Genomic DNA, 12,318 nt, shown 5'->3' on the forward strand with positions numbered 1-12,318 from the left:
GACAGTGGACAGACAATACAGTGATAATATACAGACAGTGGACAGACAATACAGTGATGATATACAGACAGTGGACAGACAATACAGTGATAACATACAGACAGTGGACAGACAATACAGTGATGATATACAGACAGTGGATACAATACAGTGATAATATACAGACAGTGGACAGACAATATAGTGATAATATACAGACAATGAACAGACGATACAGTGATAATATACAGACAGTGGACAGACGATACAGTGATTATGTACAGACAGTGGACAGACAATACAGTGATAACATACAGACAGTGGACAGACAATACAGTGATAATATACAGACAGTGGACAGACAATACAGTGATGATATACAGACAGTGGACAGACAATACAGTGATGATATACAGACAGTGGACAGACAATACAGTGATGATATACAGACAGTGGACAGACAATACAGTGATGATATACAGACAGTGGACAGACAATACAGTGATAATATACAGACAGTGGACAGACAATACAGTGATGATATACAGACAGTGGACAGACAATACAGTGATGATATACAGACAGTGGACAGACAATACAGTGATGATATACAGACAGTGGACAGACGATACAGTGATTATGTACAGACAGTGGACAGACAATACAGTGATGATATACAGACAGTGGACAGACAATACAGTGATGATATACAGACAGTGGACAGACAATACAGTGATGATATACAGACAGTGGACAGACAATACAGTGATGATATACAGACAGTGGACAGACAATACAGTGATGATATACAGACAGTGGACAGACAATACAGTGATGATATACAGACAGTGGACAGACGATACAGTGATTATGTACAGACAGTGGACAGACAATACAGTGATGATATACAGACAGTGGACAGACAATACAGTGATGATATACAGACAGTGGACAGACAATACAGTGATGATATACAGACAGTGGACAGACAATACAGTGATGATATACAGACAGTGGACAGACAATTACAGTGATAACATACAGACAGTGAACAGACAATACAGTGATAATATACAGACAGTGGACAGACAATACAGTGATAATATACAGACAGTGGACAGACAATACAGTGATGATGTACAGACAGTGGACAGACAATACAGTGATAACATACAGACAGTGGACAGACAATACAGTGATGATATACAGACAGTGGACAGACAATTACAGTGATAACATACAGACAGTGAACAGACAATACAGTGATAATATACAGACAGTGGACAGACAATACAGTGATAATATACAGACAGTGGACAGACAATACAGTGATGATGTACAGACAGTGGACAGACAATACAGTGATAACATACAGACAGTGGACAGACAATACAGTGATGATATACAGACAGTGGATACAATACAGTGATAATATACAGAAAGTGGACAGACAATATAGTGATAATATACAGACAATGAACAGACAAAAGAGAAAGCTAACAGTGTTAAACACTGACTGTAACATAGTATGGTCTCTGGCAACTGCAAACATCAAAGACCAGTGGAATTCTGGGGGTACGGCGATAGGTTGTTTGTCGTGAAAGGCGATCTGATGGAATATTGCTGAGTGCAGTGTTCAACAACCAACAAAACAAATCACTCTACAAAGAACAGATACAACCCCTTCTGTATGATGTGAATATAAAGCATGAACGCCAGAGAATGACCAGTCTCTATTATCTGCCGAAACAGATTCCATTTGGCATAAAAGACAATGCAGTGAAGATCATAAGACTGGATCACTGAAATTCAGTGATGGCACCAGGTGTTTGCAAAAAGTGTAAGCATACCTGCCCAATCAGTACAATAGGCACCCTGCCACTAACACAATTGACCCGTGAAGATCCAGGGTAGAATAGGCCTTCAGCAAGACTGCTTGTCGTAAGAGGACACTAATGGGATCGGGTGGTCAGGCTCACTGACATGGTTGATGCATGTCATCGTATCCTCATGATAGATCTATGCTCATGATGTCAATCACAGGATTGTCTGGTCCAGTCTCAATTATTTACAGACTGCCCCCTTATAGTTGGAATATTTCTGAGTGCGGCGCTAAACAGACAAACAAACAAAACTAACACAATTTGCATAAAAAAGTGTTTGGTCGTTGCCTGACACCACAAAGCGGCTCTCCTGCTCGTCATGGTTGGTATATAGTCAGATGTAAACATTTTTCACCTCCGAACCAATGAATTAGGGCTTGGACAAGTCCAAATTAACTACCCGGGTGCCACACACCCTATTACCCGGCCCTACCCGGATACCCGCTATAGGTCTCTAGAGTTGGGTACAAAATGTCTGAATGGGAATTGTTTTACCACAGCCCTGGCAAAAACTATTTAGATACATGATCATGTATACACTGCAGTTGATAGACCCTTTATCCTTACTCGAACATATAAAAGTCAGAACGAATGCCTGCATAGTGAGAAAGAAATGTGAACATTAGCTATACTTTTAGTGTAACATTGAGTTTTATTGTTAATGTCATTAAACAGTATGTCACATGACTAACCTTGGGTCCGGGTAGTCATGTGGGTACCCGGGTCCTACTCAGGATCCACCCGACCCAAGTACCAGAGTTACCCGTCCCAGCCCTACAATCAACCCACACAATGTTGTGTAAAACTAGAAAGTTTCTGATATCCTACATAAAATACAGCAAACATTATGTAAACCATAGAATGGTGACCTTGTGTACAGCATTCCCTGACCTCCAGGTGTTAACTGGTATCTGGGGCTAAAATAGTACAGGGTTTTCAAAGGTCGGGTTATCAGAAGAAAACAACTTCAAAATCGTGGAAACGGTTTCTCTTGTTCTCCCTGTTCTCTTGTTACTTGAAAATAAATAAAAACAACAAAACCCTTTCCATAAACGTTAGGACTAAGAGCCAATTGTACAATTCTGACTATTATGTATTGTAGCATGTATTTATGAATCACTATCATATTTTTATCATACCTACATCCATCAATGTATCAAGTTCCAAATATATTTAAGCTTAATGAATTAATGTCTTCTATAAATATTAATGTACTGAAGCCCCTGACAGCGTATATATTTCATGCAATGAATTTTAGAAATGATAAGATGACCTAAACAAGTAGAGATCAATATGTCTACGCACTATCCACAAAGATATGTACTATAGGCCTATGGCCTTTCAGTATTTCTGTACTAAAGATTGATTGATTGATTGATTGATTGATTGATTGAATGAATGAATGAATGAATGAATGAATGAATGAATGAATGAATGAATGAATGAATGAATCACAATCAAATGGTGATGATATCAGGTGTTTATGTAAAGGTGATCATATCCTGCTCCACCCAATTCAATTGTTCACCTGAACAAAACACAGGAATATTGTATGGTACAAGTCAAAATAGGGAATTGCATCAGAATTGGGAATTTTTGTCACTAATGCGTCAAATTTGGAAATGTCTTCAAATGTCAACCATAACATGTTTTGAAAGATTGTTAAGTCCTTGAATGTAATGTTGCCCTAATCAAACAACTTTTGAGCAAGAGTCGGATGAAGTTCTTTGAAGTATTCGTAGAAAGAGCATTCTCAGTTGTGCCTCAAAAGTTGTGAAATATAGACACCAAAGGCTGGAGCTTCTGGAATGTTACAGTAAAGCCAAACTAGTCAGGTACACCTCTCCTTGACACCAGGGGAGAGACATAAACAAATGTCATCATCATGCCTCTAGTTTCTGACATTGAGAGAAAGACAACCATGCTTATGTAGCAGGGCGTGGAGTCATCCCACAGATGACATCCTTACCTTGTCAGATTGCTGACGGGGTTAGCCTCTTTGGTCATGGTGTCCGACCTCGGATCAGAAGGTCCGTGGTTCGAATCCCATCAAGGGACTCGGATATTTTATGGCCACTACACTTACAGCAAGGGAGTGAATGCTGGCCATATCAGGATTGTAAACAATAGGTCACAACCATTCCAGTGAATACACTGTACCATCAGATTACAATGACATCCACTCATTTTAACCGTCATGACAAGTAGTGAGTGGATGTTTGTTAGTTTGTTTGTTTGTTGTTTAACACCACAATCACCAATATTACAGTTATATGACGGTGGCCTGTAAATAATCGAGTCTGGACCAGACAATCCAGTGATTGATATCATGAGCATTGATCCATGCAATTGGGATACGATGACATGCATCAACCAAGTCAGCGAGCCTGAACACCTGATCCCGTTAGTTGCCTTTTACGACAAGCGTAAGTTGCGGAAGATCAATTCTAACCCAGCGATCTTCACAGGGTTAACTGACATTACAAAACACCTATTTGGTAGACCTATTCTACCCTGGGTCTGCACGGGTCAATTGTGTTAGTGGCAGGGTGCCTATTGTCCTGATTGGGGAGGTATGCTTACCCTTTTTGCAAACACCTGGTGCCATCACTGAATTTCAGTGATCCAGTCTTATGATCTTCACTGCATTGTCTTTTATGCCAAATGGAGTGAGTGAGTGAGTGAGTGAGTGAGTATGTGAGTGAGTGAGTGAGTGAGTGAGTGAGTGAGTGAGTGAGTGAGTGAGTGAGTGAGTGAGTGAGTGAGTTTGGTTTAATGCTGCGTTCTTGCATGCCCAAGGGACGCAACTCTGCACAGTAAATTGTGGCGCCTTAGATGACTGAGACACCCATAACAAGCATTGAACCCTGGGGACCCAATTTGCCACAGAAAAGCCATGGGCCTATGTATTAAAGTCATATTTGTTGAGACAAAGACACCTACGGACAAAAATTAACCTTAATTAGGGAAAAAAACAAAACGCCCAATTCACAGAGCACACAGGTTGCCTCACACGTTGCCTATGCATGTCAGGGGAATGAACTCCTAGGCAGTAGTGTATGTATTACAATAAATGAGTATATGTGTGTGGGGCTGGCAGATGACGGTTCACAGTTGGGTTAACCTGGACTCAAACAGCAAGTAGATCACCTACACTTCTGGGCCACCTGTGCTCCCTGAACACATGAACCATAGCTTGCTGTATGAAGAATCATTGAGACGAGATGTTATATGTCGACATGTGTCAAGAACTTGAACAAAGATACAGTCGTACCTCGTTTATACGGACACTTGCGTCATTTCACAATTCGTCCGTATAAACGACGTTCCGTATAACTGAAACCAGCTTCTTACTGGAAGAGTTACTTCCCTTCAATTATGCAACTTTGACCTCTGACCTCCACAGACGCCATATTTATCAAATGGGATTACATGTACAATAAACAAGTCAGTCTCAAACGTAATCCTCACGAATCAAAGGATTACCACCAGCGGAAGGATTACCACCAGCAGAAGTGTATTGTCCGGGTAAGGGAGACAATTTTGTGTGCATTTCAGTGTTTTGTGTATGAAAATGACCATCTGGTTCAAGAAACTGAATTTCCGTATATACAGGTAAATTTATATAGTAATTATTTTGTTTTGAATGAAAATCGGCCGAGAACCGAGGTTTCCGGATATCTGAAGTCCGTATAAGCGGGGCATGACTGTATGTATGTTATTGACAGACCTATATTAAATCCTACCTTTACAGATCTGACTGTTGCACACAGACTTATATTTATTTTAAAGTCAGAAAACGTACAAGTTCTATTAGCAAGCACACGAAAAAATATGTATAAACGTAACAATTATTTAATTCATAAGAAGAGCATTCTTCTTATGTTTTATGTATAATATGTATTTATTATTTTATTGTGGTTACTTATTTTAAAGCCTCATGGCTGGGTGTTACTTTTAAATCATGTGTCCCTTTTGGGCATTTACACAGCTCATGTTACGGGTGACACATAAATAAACTCTCTCTCTCTCTCTCTCTCTGTGTTGTGGCAATCATTTTGAACTTTTTATGCAAAGAAAAATGACCCTATTTTGCATCTATACATAACAAATGAAGCCATCAACATCAAATGATTTCAGCTGTGTAAAAACGCAGAGTTCAAACCAAAGATTCAGCAAACTCAAATATAGACTGCTCCACTGTCTACACTAATGATGTCATCTTCCCGAGGCAAGCATGTCCACTTGCCTATATAAAAGCCTAGTTTCTACACTAAATTGCCACATCAAAGCCACTTTTCTTGGCTTGACCCTGGCACCACCTCGCGTAGATCAAGAGTTGTGCCCCTTGTAATGAAATCACGATATCCAATCAGATCGTTGTTCTTATCTCATATAGCTTCACAAAGATGGTGACTACCATAGGCGACGACCTAGTCGATCAGATAACGAAAACATTCGCAATTTCATCCACAAAAACACAGGCAATCATTGGGGGTTTAAAGATGAAAAAAACAACATATTCATGTCAACAAAGACAGGCAGCAGTAAATCACTTTCATATGAAGGTATACCAGTCGTGGATGCTGATTTTGTTAAACTTTCTCTGATTGGACTATCGATACATATCGGATCATGAGCAAGGTATCGTGATACGTATCGGATCGCACAGTTGGTGTATTATCCCAGCCCTAGGAGAGACACTGTTACAATGTCTGCGATTTGTCGAGGTGTTAACATGACTTCTTCTTTGAATTCTGCAATACCAGAAAGCAATGTGGATGCTCATGCGAGATAGGAAAGGGCATTGATTTGTACCACTTATATTGGCCGCTGCCTGTTGGTCAAAAGCGCAAAGCTTGCTGTGCAACCCAACAATAAAATAAAATAACCAATAAACCAATAAAATTAAAACACAAAGAGTCAGACAACTCATTCAATGTAGTAAACATAGTAAATACAAGAACGAAACCAGATACAATGAGCATGAGGCACGCTGTACACCATATTTCTGTTTTTATTTTTGAAGGGTTGCAACAATTCACAGGATACTCATTTATAAGGCACAAAGAGACATGGTGACCTATGGTGACTGATAACATGAATCAGTATCTGTATAAAGAGGTTTCTCTGTACTTACCATTGACTGAGAGGTGTTCCATTGACTGAGGCCGGTTGTTGTATCTCGATGGTGGCCGGAGTTTCCTCAGCTGCCATCGGTCAATCTGGTCCAGACTGACCCGGGCGTGGACATAGTGGTCCAGGAACTCAGGGTTGTGGTCGAGGTACTCCGATACAAGGTCCTGGTTCAGGTCTGAAGGAGAAAACCATTTTAGTTATGGTCACTCTCATTATTTTCTTTCTTTTCTTTTCTTTTCTTTCGGTTTTGAAACATTTAATACGATCAACACACAACGAATGTCCCTGACCCACTTTTACAAATATGGAAACGTCACAGAACAAACCAGATGACGTCACTATTGAACTTCAATATGACGTCACCTAACAACGGGTGTGATAATGACCCGTCGTCAAACAATATGAGGGCATTATCAAGTTACAGTGGCCAGCTCATTTCTGATAACACGCGGGTGGTTTAATTATAATTCTATCCATTTCAGCTGTTAATGTCTGGGTTAATGTCGAGGTACTCTGATACAAGCTCCTGGTTCAGGTCTGAAGGAGAAACACTTTTTAGTTCCGGTCACTCTCATAATGGCACTTAGACCCGTGAAGATTCCGGGGTAGAATAGGTCTTCAGCAACCCATGCTTGCCGTAAAAGGTGACTATGCTTGTCGTAAAAGGTGACGAACGGGATCGGGCAGTCAGGCTCGCTGACATGGTTGATGCATGTCATCGATCCCAATTGCGTGGACTGATGCTCATGATGTCAATCACTGGATTTTCTGGTCCAGACTTGATTATTTACAGACTGCCGTCATATAGCTGGAATATTGCTGAGTGTGGCATAAACAACAAACCAATCAATCCTAATGGCATTTAAGCCAAATAGCAGACATTTTGGGTGAGAGTAGGAACAAGTAAGCCATATCAGATTGCCACATGGAATAACCTGTGTTCAAGTTGACAAGGTAACGGAGACATCTACAAGATTACATGGCTGCGCTTGAATATACAGTTAACCTTGAATCTCTCGATCTAGGGTACCAAACACCAATGATGAGGGATGACAAAAGTCTTTTTCATCTAAATAGCCTTGCCGCGACCTTTATCTCTTAAATCATACCTGTATACAATATAATATTCTCAACTAATTTCTATTTCCTGTCAATAAGCTGAAAAATGTATTTTTCTTAAGTCACACCTTTGATTGAAAATACACTCATTTTCCCATCTTTTTGTCTGTTTTGAAATAACCTTTAAGAACATCATTGGCTGTTTTGAAATAACCCTAGGAACATCATTGGCTGTTTTGAAATAACCCTAGGAACATCATTGGCTGTTTTGAAATAACCCTAGGAACATCATTGGCTGTTTGGAAATAACCCTAGGAACATCATTGGCTGTTTGGAAATAACCCTAGGAACATCATTGGCTGTTTGGAAATAACCCTAGGAACATCATTGGCTGTTTGGAAATAACCCTAGGAACATATCATTGGCTGTTTGGAAATAACCCTAGGAACATATCATTGGCTGTTTGGAAATAACCCTAGGAACATCATCGTTTTCAATTTTACTTCCTGCCTCTTTGCATTTTGACCATGAAAACTGGAACACACAAGAAATAAAATGGATATAGGCTAATATACACTTTAATGAGGTACACAAAATATTATAATGACATCCACAAGTATTTCTCTCACAATATCATTATTCAACCCTAAGTATTATCCCAACTGCAGGCTATAAAGATATAACCACATACATGCTCATTACTCTAGCTTAAAACTCCAGAAGGTGGAACGTTGAGGCAGGTGGCGAGTTTACATTCAAGGGATTCTCTTAAATCCTGACATGCCCTTCAGTTCACCCCAACTACCGTATTTTCATGAGTATAGTGCGCACTTTTTTCCAAAAAACACAGATGTGTAGAAGGGTGTGTGCATGATACACGTCATAATGAGTTTTGATGTTTTTTCCCCCTACTGTGAGACAGTACAGTGAACATCGGAAATACCATGTCAACAAATCCATATTGAAGTATGCAAATTAATCATGTAATTATGCTGTCTGGTTATAAAAATTATTCATTGTATATCTGGACTTATGTTTGTAACTTATTTCATTAATTTTTTTCAAAATTTATGTGGTTTTAATTAATTTCGGCAAAATTGTTATTAACAGCAAACGCGGTCAGATTACCGCTATTGGCACCTTGAAACGAACATTTAGTTGACAGAGAATGGATAGATATATCATAAATGCCATACTTTGACTGGTTAAAAGTCATATTTGTAGTAGTTTGATGATTCGATGTCAACATGTAGTTTTTGCGATCACATGTGCGGGAAACTCGACGGGGACTGGTCAAATTGTTCCATGTGAAATAAAATAACTGGCAATAGTGCTGCACTTAGGGTTATTATTATTTTTAATATATTTAGTAAAGGCTGCATTTAAATAACAAGATATTGGAATATATTATTCCTGTTAAAAATAAATAGTTTCAGATACAATTTTTCCCGATCCTTGCATCAAAATTCTTTAAAGATTGCTGTTTTACGAGAAAATTAACAAGGTAACCTTAATCCCTGGTTGTAAAACAAAAAAATAAATACAATTTGAATGGTAAATCAACATGCCTGGTGATTTTTAATCTCAAATTTCAAATTTGTACTGACCAGACTTTTATCACCCGTTTGTTTACTGGAGATCGCTGAAAGGGTACGGTGTAACTTTTTTCTGCAAATAATACTCAATTTCCCCCCCCCAAAATACTGAATCCACTAGAGGGGGGTGCGCATTATACTCATGAAAATACGGTAATCAAGATCATCCTGATCAAAAGATCATTAATAAAGCGCCACCCTAGGGCTGGGACGAGTCCAAATTTATTATCCAGGTACCCACCCCACTATTACCAGGCCCTACCCGGGTACCCGCTGTAGGTCTCAAGAGATGGGTACAAGTGTCCGATTGGGAATAGTTTGGCCGTAGCTGAACTGAAGTTGACTGAAGCTTTATCTATATTTAAACATATGAAAGCCAGAAGGAATGTGTGCATAGTCAGAAAAAAATCTGAGCATTAGTAACTTGAAGTGTAACCATGGAGTTCTTGATATTTTTTGTCATTGAACAATATATCACGTGACTAACCACGGGTCCGGTAGTCCTATGGGTACCCGGGTTCTACTCAGTACCCACCCGACCTGAGTACCCAAGTTACCCATCCTAGCCCTGCCCCACCCCGCAGCACTATGAGTTACAAGTGTCCACAGCGGTGTATGGGACTTTAAGGGCTGTGTGGGCTTGTATACTCCACAGGGAGCTGAGAATAACAATTCTCTGCACACTGATATTAACCAGGATATTAGTCAAGCAGCATCATGAGATTTCACTTGATGAGTTGAATTTGGCTCATTATAAATGGACTATCATTTTCACTGATGTTAAAAAATTACAAGACTGTGACTAGCCATTAAGATCAGGATTTTTGTTATGTATGATGATAAAGTGTTGACCATACACATACCAGTGCTGGTAATAATGTCCAATACCTACACCATATTCCTTTAGGATTATTCCTTTTGTTATTCAATATATTTTAACATTTATAACAGTATAGTGTCATGTCACTGACCTCCTAGGTGAAACAATGTCTGTTTCTGATTACTTTGATAAGGTTTGGTGGATGGGGTAATCATGTCATCAATAGTCCTACTTGATTCTGTTTAATGGAAAATGAATGTGTTTGCTTGTAGAGATATAGACATAGACCCAAAATATGACAAAGTGGGAACATGAATGTGCGTAGGAGTGGGTCAAAATAATTTCGTTTGCAAGAAATTAAATCCACGAAAACAGAAGGTAAACTGACATTGAAAGATCAGGTACTTTTTGTTTTAATTTTCTAGTAAAGTTTGTGTTGTGCAGCCAGTTGATAGCTGCAGCCTGCACCAGTTGCAGTGGAGAAATAACAATGAAATCGCACCCTGTCTGACAAGTACAAGCAGCCATGCACACGTGTGTGAGTATTGTTTTACGCTGCCTTTAGGAATATTCCAGCATGGGACACTAGAAATAGCCTCATACATTGTACCCATGTTGGGAATCAAACCCGGGTCTTGCGAATGCATTAACCACTAGGCTATCCCACCAACCATCCACGCACATGCATGCACATTGGTACATAAGTGCAATAATCATGAACGTGACATTAAAATGCATTCCACCTCGCCTAAACTCACTACAGTATCACAATAGTAATTGTAAGCCCTAACAGTTATCTCTATTGAAATGTGAAGTGATAGGGGGTGTAATAATGTGGCGACTAACGGGATCGGGTGGTCAGGCTGGCTGACTTGGTTGATGCATATCATCGTATCCCAATTATTTGGCTCGATGCTCATGATGTCAATTACTGGATTGTCTGGTCTAGACTCCATTATTTACAGACCGCCGACATATAGCTGGAATATTAAGTGCAGCGTTAAACAACAAACAAACATATTAACTATAGTAATATGAAAGAATCAGGTGTTCTTGAACTTGTTTTGAGTAGTACATACGTACCACATCCTAACATTTGTAAGTATCATATTCTAAGCTGCCAATACTAGAATACTTCTGCCTCATCAACCCTTAGACTGAAAGGTGGACATATCAGCTGTAAAGATGTCATGCTAATCATTTATAAGAATCTAGGCGATAACCAGCTACCGACAAGAACGACAAGCTAGATGTACTGCAGTAGTCCCAGGTTAGAGAACACCTAATTCTGAGTTATGAGAAGAACACTGCATTATCTGTAACTTTATATCTGGTGGTCATGACAACCAGTTAATATCATGTAGACATATTTCATGGCTCTAGTTGACTCAGCTTTGTGGTGTCAGGGTACCTTGATATGCCCTTGAACAGATTTATACCTACTTGTGACTTCACTTTGGCCAACAGGATTCCCTTTCTGTCAGGGGATGTAAACATACGAATTAGGCAGGGATTAAGATTAGTTGTGTTTGAAATTTATTTCAATCAATCTGTATTCAAGCACTTAAAGGTCATAGGCCTAGAGTATTTATATTACAGAGGTGTTACATACATGTTATTGATGTTAACCATTATTTACAAATTTGTTCCTTTACAACAATGTGTGATGTATAAAGAACCTCACCCGAGTGGCTTTTGATATGAAATATATCAACACGAGTCAATAAAATTTTAAAACTACGAAGTTTGCTGAGGAGTTTTAAACATTTATTGACGAGAGTTGAAAATTTCATATGAAAAGACATGAGGGTAAGATTATATTTATCATTTATATTCTATTATA

General features: G+C 39.1%; 1 protein-coding gene across 11 annotated transcripts in view; it reads right to left on the reverse strand.

Annotated features, from left to right (window-relative positions):
- LOC124134537 (probable 3',5'-cyclic phosphodiesterase pde-5) overlaps positions 1-12,318 on the reverse strand; it is a 113,576-nt gene that overhangs the window by 55,673 nt on the left and 45,585 nt on the right. For 10 of the 11 annotated variants that reach the window (XM_048400404.1, XM_048400405.1, XM_048400402.1 and 7 more), the window contains one exon: positions 7,003-7,176. In XM_048400404.1, coding sequence (XP_048256361.1) covers positions 7,003-7,176 — 174 coding nt within the window. Of the gene's footprint in view, positions 1-2,554; positions 2,597-7,002; positions 7,177-12,318 lie in introns of those variants that run through there. The other variant, XM_048400408.1, reaches the window with a different exon arrangement.

Source organism: Haliotis rufescens, unplaced genomic scaffold, assembly GCF_023055435.1.
Source record: "Haliotis rufescens isolate VD_foot unplaced genomic scaffold, xgHalRufe1.0.p SCAF_2, whole genome shotgun sequence".
In the NCBI taxonomy this organism is placed as follows: Eukaryota; Metazoa; Mollusca; class Gastropoda; order Lepetellida; family Haliotidae; genus Haliotis; species Haliotis rufescens.